The sequence below is a fragment of the Tupaia chinensis genome, unplaced genomic scaffold (genome assembly GCF_000334495.1).
Source record: "Tupaia chinensis unplaced genomic scaffold, TupChi_1.0 Scaffold000602_1, whole genome shotgun sequence".
NCBI classification, from domain to species: Eukaryota; Metazoa; Chordata; class Mammalia; order Scandentia; family Tupaiidae; genus Tupaia; species Tupaia belangeri.
In genome coordinates this window covers 1,334,964-1,351,752 of record NW_006160120.1, presented here as the reverse complement: position 1 = coordinate 1,351,752, position 16,789 = coordinate 1,334,964, and the positions used below count along the sequence as shown (strand labels likewise).

Sequence of the window (16,789 nt, the reverse complement as noted above, 5' to 3'; positions counted from 1 at the left end):
GACCCTGTGTTTAAAGTTTAAGAAAAGAAAAAGGAATAAAGTACTCATTCATGCAAGAAAGTAGCTAAACCTTCATGTGATCCCAGGACCCTATAGTCCATGTATATAAAATACCTAGTCTGAGCAATAAGACAGAGTGCAGATAACGGTTGTTTCTGGCTGAGGGGTGGATGATGATTTCGATGTTGGGGGATGAAGGCTATGAAGCAGGGTTTTTTCTTTTGGCGGTCATGAAAATATTCAGGAGTTGTTTCGGAGGTAGATACATAATGGAATATACTGGAGCCATTGGAGTGTGTTCTAAATGAGTAAATTGTATGGTATATCCAATATAGCTCAATAATGTGATAATGTTTTATTAAAGGGAAAGGATTTTAAAAGAGCTCTGACAAAACAAACCCCCATCAGACAAATTTGTGCTGTGCATTTTCAGATGATGGGTATAGACACTCGCTTTACGGTTGAGAACCTGTTCCACAGCAGGAGATAGGGAATGGAGGTGGTGAGATTCCTATGCTGGTTTATACCAGGGTGTTTTCACCTTGGCACCCATGCCGTTTGGGCTGGTGGATGAGTCTGTGCTGTGGGGACTGTCCTGTGCATTGTAGCCTGTTCACCTCTATATGCCGGAAGCTGCCTCTTCTCCCAACTCCCTGGCTGGTCAGGACCCCCAGAGTTGCCCAATGTCCCATGGAGGGCAAAATTGCAAGTCGAGAACTGCTGCTTTATACAGATGGGATCGGTTTTACATACAGCACCTAAAAAAGCCTCAGGAAGCAATTGAATTATTTCTGTTTTTATCTTTCAGATGATGGATGCAATAAAAGGCACGATGACCGAAATCTATAACGATCTTTCTAAAAACACTACCGGAAGCACCATCGCTGAGGTCAGAGATGACACGTGAATTCTTTATATGCTAAGAGTGTTTTATGGGCCGTCATAAAGGTGGCGCTGTGAAGAAGTGTGTCTGTAAATCCCTCCTGGGTTCTGGTCTGGTCACCGGGGTCGCTGAATGGATTGGTGTGGTTGGTGGGGTCATTTCTTCCTCTCGCCAGATGCCTAGGGCTGCAAAGACATGCCATGCTTCGTGTGATAAATTCACTTCTAATAAAATGGCTAGGACCAGAGCCTGAGTTAACCCCCAGGTATGGCTCGAAGCCAGTTAGTTTTCCTGCATATAAAATCGGCCCCTTTATCTTCATAGGTTTGGGCATTTTTATATGAATGGTTTTCTGTGTGTGTGTGTGGAATCAGTGTATAGGAGTCTCCACGATTATGTGACAGCCTAGAGGAGAAAGCGGTACATCATTACACTTTATACCTATGATCTGAGCACATAGGAACACACTTCCCTCAACTTCCCTTTGAGGCTGATTCATAGCCAGGGCTTGGAGAGTGGGCCTCTTCCTGATGTCTGTGTGGATACTGCAAGAAAGGCCAGAGGCAGTCGGAGCACCAGGTGACAGGCCGAGTGGCAACATGTCTCTGGTATTGGACAAGTGTGGGAGTCCTGTGCTAAGCTGTTGCTGACCTTCGAGGGTGTGGCTGGGCTTGGCAGTGTTGAGACACAGATGGGCACATCTTTTTTTTTCTTTTTCTTTTTTTGAGGGGTTTTTGCTCTAGGGCACATGTGCTTGCTGGAAAGACATAAAGTGAGAAGTCATCCCCCCAAGGGAAATGGCCACACTTGCTTTCCCTTGCCCTCCGTTCTCCTCTCGAGATTTTGTACATACACGCGCACACGCCTGGCATGAGTTTCAAGCCACCGAGTCCAGGACTTGAACCATGGTTGTCTATGTGGGAGTCTAGCCATGTTACCATTAGACCACCTGCTGATCCCTGGGCACATCGTTAGGCAAGTCCAGTCTCTTTGACAGACTTAAGTGCAGAAGGTGGCTCTGGAGGAAATTAGTGAATCCCCTTGAGGATTTTTGCCAACAAACTTATTATTTTGCTCACGGTGACAAGCGCGAAGTGAAAAATAATTGCCTCAGGAGACCTCCCTAAGCCTTCCACACTCTTCTGTCCAGCTGACGAACTCCGGTGTGGTGGGATGTTCTGGTCCACAGTGTCTCTCACTCAAACCTCTGGTCCGGATGTGTGCCAGTCTTTAGGATGGTATAAAAGTTACGGGGAGCCTCCACAGTTGGACACGAGGTTTCTGCAGTGACGTGGTTGTTCAGAGAATGTGGCTTCCTGAACTTGAGCACTGCTGGCTTGGCATCTGGTGCTCCTCTGTCCTTGTCCATTGCGGGCTGTGTCATGGCATCCCTGGCCTCCACCTGCTAGATGCCGGTGGCGTTCCCCGGCTGTGAGAACAGAATAACTCCAGGCATGGTCATGGTCGTGATGCAGCAGGGGCAGGCCGGATGGCTCCAGCGGGGTCATTCACCACTGAGATAATCGAGCAGCAGACAGCCACATGCCAGTTCAGGTCAAGGTTATTTTTCTTCCCTCCCAGATTTTCCTCACCCGCAGCACTACCCCGCCAGTGTCCTTTGGGTTTCAGAGGTGTTAGGCTTTGCCATTGCAGGTGAACGATGTTGGAGCCCACCTAATTGTTGTTCACCGAGGTAACATACACCCATCTCTAGTCGTTTCGGTTCCACTCTTTAAAGTCCAAAATTCTGATCAGTATTTTTTAAAAGAATTATTTTATTTAATTTTATTGATTCATTCATATATTTTTAATTTGACCAGAGAAAGACACAGAGAAAGAGAGAGTAGGGGAAAGTGAGAAAGCAAGCCACAAGGTCTGGGACTCGAACTGTGGTTGGCCACATGGGAGTGTCCAGTGCCCCAAGTGCTATGCCACCTGCTGGTTCCCCCTAATCAGTTTTCATGTAGTATTGACGCATAGCCAAGGCTTGGAGAGTGGGCCACTTACGGTTCTGTGTGGATTCTGCCGGGTAGGCCAGAGGCAGTCGGAGCACCAGGTGACAGGCCAAGTGGCAAGTGTGGGCCTTGTCAACTGGAGTTTCCTGGGCCCAGCTTTGATTCTTAAAAATAAAAAATCTTGCTTGCACGTGGTTTTTCAAGAGTTTGGTGCCCATATCCTTCGACCACAGCTGTGAAAAGCTCAGCTGAGAGCCAAGCAGTGTGCTCCTTCCTCAGTTCACATGAACCATCCAAAACCCGATCACAGCTTCAAGCCCTGCTGGTGAACGGTTCACAGGCCAGGCCGCCTTTGCCGACTCTTGCTCTTCCTCATTCCAGATTCGCAGGCTGAGGATCGAGATCGAGAAACTTCAGTGGCTGCACCAGCAGGAGCTGTCGGAAATGAAACACAATCTGGGTAAGGCGTGGGCACTCGGTCTGCATGAGGAAGGTTTTGTGTGTGACTTGATGTGTTTGCCCCTCCAGAGTCAGGCCCAGATGCCAAAGGAGTCAGGCTAGTGAGTGTATGTCTCATGGGGAGAACAGAGAATCCCAGGGATTCTAACCTGGTGTAAAGCAGCTGTTGGTGGGAGCCCATCTTGCCACGCTTCAAAGCCCAATGGCAACAATTAACTCGCAGTTACAGCAGCAGTGACCGCTCTTGGTATCCAGTCTGACTGTGTGCCAGGATCCTTTTTAAGTGCTCTTTCAGGAATTAATAATTGAGTGAAGTCTCTATGATACAGGATTCAGTTATAGCCCCAGAGTATGGAGGGGACAGGTAGAGAAACTGAGGCATGCTAAAGAACACACAGCAGGCTCGTGGTCTGGGCGCCCTAGTTCTGTACTCTCCCTGACAGTCATTGAATAGTGGGCATTTTATCTATCTATCTATCTAGGGGGAGATTTTTGTTACAGGGTTTGCAAGCTTGCCAGAGAGAGGGGAGAAATAGTCTCCCAGAGGGGATGGATATATCACAATCCCTTCTCCATTTAAGGATTTGGGGCATGTACGCACATGTATCTGTGAGTTTCAAGCTGCAAAGTCTGGGACTAGAACCACGGTCGACTACGTGGGAGTCTAGTGACATAACCATCATACCACCTGCTAGTCCCAAATATGGGTATTTGGGTATTTGAACAAACTGTTCTTGTGCATTGTACACAGCAGACAGATGTTTTGTTGGTCCCTGCATTAGACTGACCTATGTTTCGGCCTGCCATTCTGTATAGATGCTGTTAAAGGCTTCCCCTCCAAAGTAGAAACAGTTGTTGTGGACCTTTGACCTAGTATCAGCTGGGAACCCAGTGGAGCTTGGTCAGGGAGGCATGCCCAGCTGTACCCCTGCTCCCGTGCTCTGTGTTCCCATCATGCCTTGCCAACCAGAACCTTAAGGGGTGCCCTCATTCCATACCTTGCACAACGCTTATTTAGATGTTGGTTTTCGGTTTTTCTAATAAAGTCAGGAAATTTTCTTCCTTTTTTTGTCAGAGGGTATGTACACTCATAGGAGAGGAAGGAGGAGAAATAACAGCACCCCCACTCCCAGGGGAGTGTCATTATGCCACAATTATTTCTTTTTCTTTTCTTCTCTTGTTGGGATTTAGGGTACACACACACACATACACACACACACACACAGCCTTGTGTGTTTATCAAGCCATTAATTCCAGGATTTGACCTGCTTGGTTGGTTGTGTGGGATCTGGCTTCCTTAACCACTGGGCTACAGGGCCAGCCTTTGCATTAATGTAAAATAAAGATATTTTTACTTTAATGCAAAATATTCTCCACTCCCTCAACATTTTTTTTTTTATATCAGGACATAATTTATTCCATTTAGGACAAGGCATAGAATATTTTCCCTGTTTAATCGTTGATTGCACATTAAGTAAAATTACAGGTGGACTGGCCAGAGCTTGCCATTGTGGGCCGATTTCTGTTTAAAGGTAGCTGGATTGTATGGTTATTTTTTGGCCATACGTGTTTTACAAGGAGCTACTTTCTCCTATTGTTTTTTTTTTTTTTTTTTTAATTTAGTAAGTTTTTTTTAGGTTTTTGCTATTGGGGAGTGTGTGTGTGCTCACCAGAGAAAAACAGAGAGAGAGGGAAAGTGAAAAATCATCCCCCAGGGAAGATGGCTACACCTCAGTGCTTTCTCTTTCGTTCTTTTTTCCTCGTTTTGGGCATGCACACACTTCATGTGCTTTTTAAGCTACCAGGTCTGGGACTTGAGATGCAGTCAGCTATGTGGGGTCCAGCATCTTATCCACCATGCACCCTCTGGCCCTTCTTTAAGTTTTTAGTTTCATAGTCTTTGATGTATTTGAGGTTTTTTTATTTTTTTTTATTTTTTTCTTGTTTTGTTCATAGTCTTTGATGTATTTGAGGTTTTTTTTTTTTTATTTTTTTCTTGTTTTTGAGGTTTTTCCTATAGGGCGTGTGCGTTCTCCAAAAAGGCAGAGAGACAGAACGCGAGAGGTCACCCGCCAGGAGGGATGACCACACCGCAGTCCCTTCTCCTCCATTCTCCTCTCGGGATCTTGGGCACACATGCACACGTGCCCAGCATTGAGTTTAAGCTTCTGGGTCCAGGACTCTAACCGCGATCGACTACGTGGGAGCCCAGCAACACAGCCATTATGCGAACTGCTGGTCCCTTTGAGGGTTTATTTATTATTTTTAAAACATTTTCATATGTAAGGTACTTCTAGTGAATTATAAATGGACTTCCTGTCTGATATAAAATGAGAGAAATCCCCGTGTTCTGCGCATGATGATTGGCCATGTGCCTTTTCTGGTCAGTTTGACGCAGTGCCAGGAGATACATCTGTAAGAGAGCACCTCTGAGTTCTAGGCCCAGCTCTGCCCTACTCGCTGTGTGCCCAGTTTCTCCTGTGTGAGGGTTGGAGTAACAGTCTAACCCCGCAGGATTGCCGTGAGGAGCACAGGAGTCATGTTTATAAGGCGGGTAGAACAGCACCTGCCTCTGTTGGGTGCCTCACCAGGATTTGGTCAATGCGCAGTTGAAGTTGAAGGTGAGTTTTAGTGGCGGTTGTTTCAAGGATTTATTTGAGGAATTCCCACAATGTCGTTTTTGGTTACGAATCACGAAGTGCCTCTGGTCCTCTCCATACTGTGTGGCTCTCATAGATGTCCCAGGCAGCTTCGTCAGGCCATCCTGATGGATGCTCTGTTTATAGTCACGGACATAGGCTCAGAGAGGCTCCGTTACATGCCCAGAGTCACACAGCTGGGACCCCTCTGTGCCAGGATCACAGCCCGATTCTGGGAACTAGAAACGACCCTGCACCTGGACAGAGATCAGGTGCCAAAGCCAGTGTCCCCTTCTCCCAGAGCTGACCATGGCGGAGATGCGGCAGAGCCTGGAGCAGGAGCGGGACCGGCTCATCGCAGAGGTGAAGAAGCAGCTGGAGCTGGAGAAGCAGCAGGCGGTGGACGAGACCAAGAAGAAGCAGTGGTGCGCCAACTGCAAGAAGGAGGCCATCTTCTACTGCTGCTGGAACACCAGCTACTGCGACTACCCCTGCCAGCAGGCGCACTGGCCCGAGCACATGAAGTCCTGCACCCAGTCAGGTAACGCCCTCGCACCCCCGTGCCAAGATGCCGCAGTGGTGTGTCTTGCCTGGTCCCTGGTCACTGGCGCTTACCTACGAGGCAGTGGCGTCCAGACTCCTGGCTGAGGCTCCAGGTCCCCGTGTGGGGGAACCTCTGGTTTCCTTTCCAGAACCTTTGATCTCTTCATACGCAGGGATTAGGGCCCCCACAAATAGAGAGTATTCTGGACCAAAATGTCAGTAGTTCCGAAGTTGACAAACTGCTTTCTTGGCAATAATGAACTCACAACTTTTATGAATTTTTTTTTTCAGTTTTTGTTATAGGCAGTATGCACTTGCTAGAGAGAAATGAGGCAGGTTGAGGGCGAGTGACAAATCACCCCCAGGGGGATGGCCGTGCCCTAATCCCTTCCTCAGTCTCCGCTCAGGATTTAGGGCATGCATGTGTATGTGTCTGGTATGATTTTGAAGCTGCCAGGTCCAGGACTCCAGCCATGTGGGATCCAGCACCTTAACCTCTTCGGCCACCTGCTGGCCCCTGGCCTCATGGCTTTAAATAATAGGGATCCGCAATTTTTACATTAAGGAAAAAATGTTAGTTTGAACGTAAGGTATTGTAGACCACTGTAATGTTAGGAGCATTCAAAACGTTTTGGAAAACATGTGGTATTAAAAAAACTAGTGTGCCCGTTGGTGGCCTGGTGGTTGGCATGGCCAGCTCTCACATGTCCGACTGTGCGATTCAAGTCCTGGACTGAAGGCTTGAGAAACAAGCTGGGCACTTGTGCTTGCATGCCCAGAATCCTGAGAGGAGATTGTGGCGTGGCCATCCCCTCGGGGTGGCATGTGGGGGTGATTTCTCACTTTCCTTCTGTGTCTTTCTGGTCATTGCATGTGCCCTATAGCAAACCACTTAACCACACACGTGCACACACACACACACACACACACACACACTTTCATGTATTGCTTGGAATTCCAGCTTCTGGAACACTGGTGATTTGGCCACTTTAGGCTGGTTCTCGGGCTCCAGTGTGACTGTGCCGTGGTGCCTCCTTCTCGGCTCTCGTTTGGGTCAGAATTGGTGCTGAGCCATGGGGCTGTCAGTCACGGCGTGCAGCCCAGACTGTCACAGCAGCTCACACGTGGCTTCTCTGTCCTTCCTCACCCCAGCCACCGCCCCTGCAGGAAGCAGACACTGAGGTGAACACAGAAACACTGAACAAGGCGTCGCAGGGGAGCTCCTCCAGCACGCAGCCGGCCCCCTCGGAAACGGCCAGCGCCTCGAAGGAGAAGGAGACCTAAGGACAGTGGCTCGGTGAGCGCCCCCGGCTTCGGCCATGGCACCAGCCCTTGTGCTAAGTGGAGGCTCCGGAGTCTTCCCTGGGTGTGCCCCTCCCCCCCGAAGGTCCGATGTGTAGGGAGCCTCTGGGGCAGTAAGGCTATGGGGGTGATGACAGTCCTCTCCAGGCCCTTTCTCACCACGTGTCGGGATTGCAGTGGGGGTGCAGGTACGTGGGGTCTCAGGTGGCCTGTGCGGGCCTTGGCACTGTGCCCAGCACTCTCCGCAGGGCCCTCGTAGCATAGGACAGGCTTGTCAGTAGAACCTGGTATGCTGATGGAAATGGCGCAGTAGTTCTCGGGGCTGGTGTTTTCAATTCTGTTTTCTTGAGAGAGAGGAAGAAAGGGGCACCGCTACAGGGTCCTGACAGCGCAGTTCCCCTCCAGCTCAGCCAGCCCCAGATCACAGATGACGGTGAGCCCACTGTACTCAGGGAGGCCTCTGGACGCAGACACGACTCCCCTCTCCCCTGTGGGGGTTATCCTCGCAGCTCTTTACTGTCGTGCCACCCTCCGGCCTCTCATGTAGCTACTGGGCACCTGATGTGTGGCTAGAGTGACCCAAGACCGCTTTTAAAATGTTCCCTTATTTGAGTTGCCATAGATTGAGGCTCCCGTGGGCAGCTTCTGGCTGCCATGCTGTGGCGAAGGTCACACCTCCTCGGTTCCATGTAGGGCAATTTGACTGCTCATGCGAAAGGCTATTTTAGATGCACACTGATCATCTCTGACGTTTTCAGTCCTTGTGTGTTTATTTTGATTTGTATTAGGAGAACTATAAATCGTTAGACTACCAGTTAAAATGCTTCCACGTCCTGATGGTATTGCTCAGTAAGGCTAGCTTGGACTCAAAGGCAGATGGTCCAGTTTGGAAGTATGTACTTTGTTCTGTGAGTAGCACAAATCTGGAGGGTGGCTGGGGCAGTGAAGTTTTGCCAACCGAATGTTCTAGAAGCTGAGACTTAAGGGTTGCGTCAGGGACCAACACAGTGCTGGGTGTGGTCAGCCTGGGGGAGACAGCACAGTTTATGGCTACCCTGGGTGACCTAACCAGGCAAGGCAGAGGGCACCAAGATGTCTTGGGAGCGGTGACAAGCTCTCCCATGGGTTCCTGGGCTTCCCTGGGGAGCTACATTGGCCCCAATGCCCTGAATCCATGTTTTTCTTTTTGTATTTCTAGACCCTCGACCTTTCTGGCTCCAGAGAGACGCCCTCCTCCATTCTCTTAGGCTCCAACCAAGGCTCTGGTATGTCGCCCCCTGGTGGGTGAATGGTGTTTTCACCTTTCCCATGGGCAGATGGGGAGCCATTTTTTCAAGGAGATCTCTAAGGGTTTATGGCAGTGGTTTTCAAGTGATTGGGGGTGCCTCGGGTGGGTCACTGGGTGTGAGGGTGTACTTGGGCAAATCGACTCTCAGGTACCTCTCCAAACTGAGCAGGGTCTACCTGTGTTTGTGGGTGTGTTGGCGATCCACTTAGAAAGCCATTTGGACAGCGGGTTTGGTAGCTGACCTGAGTGGGGTAGGTTGGATCAGGCTGTTCTGCTGCCCTTGGGGAATGGCCTCTGTCAGTGAGTCTGTGGATTTCACCCCGAGCTCCTGTACCCGTGAGGGCATTTAAGTCTTTACAGAAATGAATACAGTGTTAGCGCTGACGATCTTGCTGTGAAAAAATCTTTCTTTGGGGAATAACTGGGTAGGCCGTTCGGAGTTTTCTTGAGACTTTGGGATTTCTCTTCCTTGGGGTTTGAGCAGACTGTCTTCCTAGCCCATGATGTCTTTCCCACACCCGCCTAGCTAGTTTCGGGTCATTCCAGGGAGGCTCAGAGCTGATGCCGTCCTTGGCGTGGACAGTTTTGCTAAAAACCAGCAGCGTCATTTCACTTCTGCAGGCTGAGTGCATAGAGGAAGAAGCGACACCTGGTGTTGGGGTCGCATGGCTTCCGGAAGGGGCCAGGCTGGGAGGGGTGGTTGGCATTTGGATAGGGGTGGGGAGCTGAGAGGCAGAGCCATGAGCTGACTGTGGGGAGAATTCGAACTTGGCATTAAATAAGATTGAACCGCTTCTGAAACGGAGCTCCTTTTCCGCTGCCTCTCCAGTCTGATGGAATCTTGAGAACAAGCTCAGCATCTGCTAAGATGTCTTTAGTTTCTGTGATATTTTCTTTCTTTTTCTTTTTAAGATTTTTGCCATGGGTGTGTGTGCTTGCTGGAGAGAGTGAGAGACAGAATTAAAGTGAGAAATCGTCCTCTCCCCGCTTCCCTGGAGGCATAGCCATGTGTCAGTCCCTTCTCCATTCTCCTGAGACTTTGGGCACGCATGCACTCACACCCAGCGGGATTTTCAAGCTGCCAGGCCTGAGACTTGAACTGTGTTCTGCCGTGTGGGAGTCCAGCACCTTTAACTACTGTATTACCTGCTGGCCCCAGTTTGTGTGATATTTCCTAATGCTTATTTTATCATGGAGCAGATTTTAGATTTCAGCAGCCCTGCCTCCCCATGAAAATACCCACTTGATTCTCTGTTGGGGTTATTGTTATGTTAATTTGTTGAGTTGCCTTCTATCTGTGGCACATTTCACTGATTTTTTTTTTTTTCTGCTTTTGGTGATTTCTTTGAGTTTTAAAAAAAAAGTTTAAAGTAAAAATATGAGCTAAGTGAGAGGTAGGAGGATCTTCAAGGTGTCAAAATTCAGAGGTGGTTTGAGAAGAAGCCAAGTTGGGGAAACACTATTTCTGAAGGGAGGGTGGGGGTACCGATGAGGTTTTGAAGCTGCCGAGCGGTTCTGTTGCCATGGCATTAAAGAAGATGCCACATACCATGTTATGTAGCATCTGTCACCATAGGATGCAGCGCTTCTGTTTCTGGGGGCATGGGGAGTTACGTGGAGCAGCGGTCAGCAAGCTTTTCGGTAAAGGCCGGAGAGTAAGTGTGTTCCGCCCTGCAGGCTGCCTGCCTGGTTGGTGTCGCCGTGATGCTGTGAGTGGGAGCAGAGGGCAACACGAGGGGGGTGCTCGGGGCCTGCTCTGAGTGGAGTTGTGGCCTTCTGTGTGTTTCTTGTTCTCAGAGCAGCGAATGATGGGACTCCTTGCCAGCGCCTTTCTGACTCCTCGCACGTCTGACCTGGAGGTTTCCGAGCTGTTTGTGCGGCTCGTACCAGCCTGGTCAGTTAGGGGTCTGGTTGGAAGGGAGAAGGCTTTGGGGTCACAGCTCCCTCAGCATCTGGGCACTGGCCTTTCCAGCTCGTCTTTTGTAGATTTTCGCCATAGAGGGTCATCCTAGCCCTCTACATGAGGGGTTCTAGATTCACATGAGCCCTCCCTCCGTAACGGGGTGGTCCCACCACTGCCTGGTGTCCTGTGCCTGTGGAGCGAAGTCCTGCGTACCCCACAGCTGCCAGTCTGGCTCTGGGCTAAGCGTGGCCCTGCTCTCTGCCTAGTGCCCACCGTGGGTCTCTGCTGGCAGGTGAGTGCAAGGCCCTGATGCGGTTGGACTGCATTGTTGTAGGGTTTTCTCAGGTGACAGGGTGACCATCATTCCCCAATGACCTTCAGAAGAACTAAATCTGTAGGCCTTGCGAATAGGACAGGATGCTTAAAAGGTGGATTCAGGATCAGCCGAGACTCGGCCCTTGTTCCTAGCTCTGTCTGCCTTCATACTGCCCCCTCTTGGTCACAGGGGTGAGTGACCAGGAGCGGTCTCTGTTGAGTGGATACTGGCTTTGGAGATGCTTATCATTCTCTTCTCTCTGCTGAGTCAGCAGGCCTGACTCAGCATGCCATGTCTTCTGCAGTGTTATTACCCCTCCCCGAGAAATGAAAACTAAGAAGTTCTTTCCTGTCTGTTTGCCCTTGGCAATGATCTCAGTGGCTGGTTGTCAGACCCTGCTAGTTGACTGTCCGCTGAGCCCGAAGGCTGCCCGGAAGGCGTGGCAGTCCACTCACCCGGCTCTTCACCTACACTTCTTACCCAGCTGTTCCTTTGCTCCTTGTGCTTGGGTCCTTGAAGCCATGCTGTGTCCTATTCTGGTCCTCTTTCTGTGACCTTTACTCTGTCCTTACTGGCAGCCAGCGGCTCAGTGTCCCCAGCAGACTGACCCGTTCCAATCCACGTTCCCTCTCACCTGACCCTGTCCGTTGGGTGGCAGCAAGCGTGGTTGGTTGTAAGTGAGCTTTCCAGGCTGCCCGTAGATTGGGAAAAGAAACTGCATGGAGAGTGTAGACGGCGTGTGTTTGCTGCCTTTCTCCCGGGACAGAGGTTGGATGCCAAAGTCCATGGGTTGTGCTGGCATGAACGAGGGTGCAGTGTTCAGGTCCCCGCGTGAATGCCTTCCCTGGCAAGGGGGTCCCTCTCACTCACCTCCCTCTCTGTGGGCACAGTTCCAACCAGTCTGCCCAGCTGTCGTTCAGTCCTGGGAAAGGAGTAGGTCTGCCTTTGTACTCGGCAGACCCAGTTAGGGAGGGCGCTGGCTGGGCAGGTGGTTCCTGGGTGGCTGTGCTGCCGTGGGCGGGCACGTGCTGACCGGCTTGGTTTTCTCCCCAGACCATTCCCGGAGTAGTAAGTCCAGCTGCTGGAGCAGCGGCGATGAGAAGCGAGGATCTGCCCGCTCCGAGCACAACGCCAGCTCCGGCACGAAGAGCCTCATCCCGAAAGAGTCTCGGCTGGACACCTTCTGGGACTAGAGGCAGATTGGGACACAAGCCACCCACTGCCTGGGGTAGAAAGCCCCAGACACTAGGGAAGTAGGAAACAGCAAAGAGCAGAGGAAGCACCTCCTTTCGCCTGGAGAATCCTGACCTCCCGGATGTGGCCCGACCCGGGCCGGAGTCGCGGCTGTCTACACTACACGGCGCCCAGCATTAGCTTTACCGAGCCCCCTCCCGTGCTTTAGGTGTAAATGATGTACATTGTGGATGTCCCCGAGCCTAGAGTCCCCTCCCCTTTTTATATTTGTATTGACTTTAACTTATAAAAAAAACGAGAAGAAAAACAATGAAAAAAACCAACAACAAAAGAATGTCTGATGCTGGAGAAGGGGTCGTCAGCTGCCTGCCTGTCACTCCATGCTGTGGAGGCGGGGCCTGGGTATTGCTGTCACGGGCAGGCCTTGTCCCTGGACACAGGGACAGCGAGCCTGCTGCTGCTCGGTCTGTCAGTGGCAGGTGGGCATCGGGAGTCTGGCATGGACACTGTCAAGGGTACATCCCATCATGCCATCGGCCCCATCATGCCATCGGCCCCATCATGCCATCGGCCCCTTGCGGATACGACATTATTATGTTACAAAACATGACAGAGGACCTCCCCGGACCAGAGGACACATGGAGAAGCTGGTTTATTTTGTGTGATCGAAATGACAACTCTACTCCTCAAAGGGAAAAACAACGTCCGTGTTTACAGAAGATGAACAGGATCGAGCCCCGCTCGGCTCAGCGGCAGAAGAGAACACAGAAAGTGGTAGAGCCAGAAACTCCAAAACAGAGAAGTCTTTTCTTCGCTTTGTGATTCCTTTAAACACACTCTCTCTCTTCACACACACACACACACACACACACACACACACACACTCACACAACTGAGAGATGCTGGGCTTCTCAGAAGCGAGAACTCAAAGGCAAGACACACACACAGGACCCTCGAGTCTGGGATGAAGCATGTATGTATTTATATGATGGAATTTTGCGTTTCTATGTAAGCATGAAACAAAGGCAGTGTTGACGACCGCAAGACCCCGCCATGCTGTCCGCGACACTACGTATGCTGTAGTCCCATTTTGTATGTTGTGTAAAACAAAACGCATCGATCCACGCAACAGGCGATGTATGTATATGAGAAAATTAACTGTACGATAGCATTCCAGTACGCTCTGTTGTACATTTTCGTCTCGTTTCCTTTCTCTTCATTGTTGATACGAGGACGCGCACTGTACAGTTTCCAGCTAGTAACCCGTATTAGAGAAGAAATGAGAGAGTATTAGAAGAAAACAGGAGAGAAAGAGCATTTGTGAATTGCAGTTGTCGAAAAAAAAAAAATAGCCTAGCTGGCCTTATTTGTGAAGCATAATTGCTTTTAGCATATGGAAGTATTTTTTCACATTTTCTTTGTATAAAATTTGTATTAAACTTAAATATCTTTTTGACGATGGTGTTTCTTTGTGGCCGAGCCAGTGGACTCACACGGTATGCTCTTGGGTTCTCTCTCCCCTCCCTTCCAAATTTTTCAGACTCTTCACCTTTTTTTAATTAAACCGTTTTGGAAAAATGTCTTGGTCGTCGTGGAATTCGCAGTTTGCTGTTGGGTCAGAATGGCTCTGCACGACCGCGCACAGGAGGAGGGGCCGTGAGTGCCCGGGCCACCCCACGCTCACGTGGTCACAGCTTTGTGTACTGGCCCCAGCAAGTGCTTTCCGGGTCAGTCGTCGGAAGGCGGTCCTCTGTGGCTGACAGGGCACTGGTGTGGGCAGCAGAGATCCGCAGGCCCGGTGCCCCGGCCTGGGGCACGTAGGGCGTGAGGAGGGGCCAAGTGTTCTTGGAATCTGCAGGCTTTGTTTGGTGTCCTGGGCAGCATCGTCCCTGTCTGGACTCCCCTGGTTTCCCTGAGAAGGAGCCACCCCCCTACACTTCCTGTCAAGGACCAAGCCCCCAAGATGTGACCTGCATGGGAGCCTGGGAGCTTTGGCCCCCCAGGTGTTAATTCATTCGTATGCTCAGCAAATTTGCGTCGTGTCCAGCACCGCCCGGGCACTGAGGACGCCTCGTAATGTGGTATCTGTTCCCTTTCCTTGTTGAGCTTGCTTTCCACTGGGGGTGACCATCATTCAGTCATTCACCAAGGTGTATCGGGGACCTGTAGGTTTATTGGGGACCTGCAGTGCTAAGCACAAGTTGAGCTGTGGATGGGCAGGTGGGCAAGGGGCCTGTGCATCCTGCCATTGTGGGCGTAAGGTTCTGAAGCACAAGAAGATAGTCTGCCTACACCTGTTTACAAAGTAAAAACCCACCAAGGTCACGCAGTGGAGTGTGCGCCGTGCCGGCAGGGGCCTGTGGACTCCTCTAAGGGCTAGAGGGTGTATCGGAGGCTTTGTGGGCCGTCCCGTCTCAGTTTCGCTGTAGGGTGGGCTCATGGAAAAGAGACGGTGAGAGAGAAAGTGAGGAAGCCCTGCCCAAGGGCGGTGGCTGTACCGCATCGCTGTTCTCTGGGGGTTTGGGGCGTGCACCCAGCGTATTTCTCAAGCTGCCAGGTCTGGGACTTGAGCCATGCAGTTGGCCATGTGGCATCCAGTCACCTTCGCCACTCTACCACCAGCTGGCCAGACCCTTTATTATTATTTTTTTGAGGATATTAATTTTATTTATTATTATTATTTTAATTTCCTATAGGACATGTATGCTCACCGGAGAGGGAAAAAGAGAAAGCTAGCCACCAGATTTGGGACTCGAGCTGCGGTAGGTAGGTCCTGTGGGAACCCAGCACCTTAACCACCAGGCCACCTGCTGGCCCTGGCCCTTTATTAAGTGAAAAAAACGCTAAGCTTCCCGGGGCCAGCAGTTGCGATTGGATCCCACATAGCTGACTGTCCAGGTTCAAGGCCTGGACGCAGTAGAAAATTACGTGTGTGCATGCGTGTGCCCAAGAGCTCAGGAGAAGAGTGGAGGAGGAGGGACTGCTGGTGAGGCCAGCCCTCCTGGGAGGTGATTTCTCACTTTCCATCTGTCTCTGACCCTCTCCGGTGTAAGCATGTGCCTTATGGCAAAAAAAAAAAAAAAAAAAAAAGTTAGCTTTTTGGTGTTGGTGTGCATGTACACCTTCTCTTTACCTCCGCTGTCCTGAAGACCACAGAGTGCGGTGGAGGTGGACGTAGTCCCATTGGAAATATTTTTTTCTTCATAATGGAATGTGTGCTGACAGGTGGGAAGGAGAGAGACAGTCCCTGGCCAGGCGTGCCACTGTCCCCTCCCTCCAGCCCTCCAGCCCAGTGGCTCTGGGCACTCAGACGTGCCTGGCATGCTTCAGTCTGATCTGGCCGGGGAATCTTGTCACGGCCACGCTATGTGGGATCCAGCCTCTCTCGGGCAGCGCTTTGTCACCGAGCCGGCCCACACTCCATCTTACGAGAGACCAAAGCTTCAGGACGTGTGGCACGGTCACCCACCACCTGCAGTCAGCTCTGGCCACCAAGCCCTTGTCCTGTCCCTAGCTGACACACCCTCTGGGGGCATCTTATTTCGGATGCCCCTTCGAAGTAGCCACAGGCTCGCCTCACAGCTTCGTTTTAGCCCCGTACCCGCTCATCTCCGAGTGTCGTTTACGGACATCGGTGACTTCACCTGTGTGCGTGTGGCACGTGTGTGCGTGTCTTACTCGGATGGAACTGTGAGTGGAGGGGCTGTGTTCCCTGCTGTGCCCCTGGGACTTGAAATGCCGGTGACATTGCGTGGCTTCTCTGTGGTGTGCCAAGTTCAAATGCAAGGTTGACCTCTGAGTCTCTCTCCCCTGAGGACCCCCACAACTCCCAGGATGGAGCGGCTTGCTCAGTTGGTGGTAGATTAGTAGTTAACTTTTTTTTTTTTTTTAAAAAAAAAAAAATTTTTTTTTTTTTAAAAAAAAAAAAATTTTTTTTTTTTTAAAGAAAAGGGAAATTATTTATTTTAAATTTACCCAGAGAGGGACAGAATGAGAGAGACACACACACACAGAAAGTGAGAAGGCAAGCCTCCAGGTCCTGGACTCAAACCGTGGTTGGCCATGTTGGAGTCCGGCATCCTTAAACACCACGCCACCTGCCAGCCCCGATTAAGTTACTTTTAAAAATAAAGGTTGAATATGGGGCTAGCAGGTGGTGTGGTGGTTGGGATACTAGACTCCCACATGGCCAACCGTGGCTTGAGTCCCGAACCTGGCGGCTAGCTTTCTCACTTTCTCTCTGTCTCTTTCTGGTCAAATTAAAATAATAATAAGTGGAATGAAATAATTATTTTAAAAATTAGTTG

The 16,789-nt window shown here is 50.4% G+C and overlaps 1 protein-coding gene across 1 annotated transcript in view; it reads left to right on the top strand.

The window, feature by feature from the left end:
- The window catches only part of ZMYND8 (zinc finger MYND-type containing 8), a 133,154-nt gene extending 119,216 nt beyond the window's left edge, over positions 1–13,938 (top strand). The window contains 7 exon segments of the mRNA XM_006158554.3: positions 809–889; positions 3,220–3,298; positions 6,238–6,488; positions 7,632–7,759; positions 7,761–7,776; positions 8,980–9,046; positions 12,342–13,938. Of these exon segments, the coding sequence (XP_006158616.1) occupies positions 809–889; positions 3,220–3,298; positions 6,238–6,488; positions 7,632–7,759; positions 7,761–7,776; positions 8,980–9,046; positions 12,342–12,481 (762 nt within the window). The 3' untranslated portion in view covers positions 12,482–13,938.
- Positions 13,939–16,789: the final 2,851 nt, after the last annotated feature.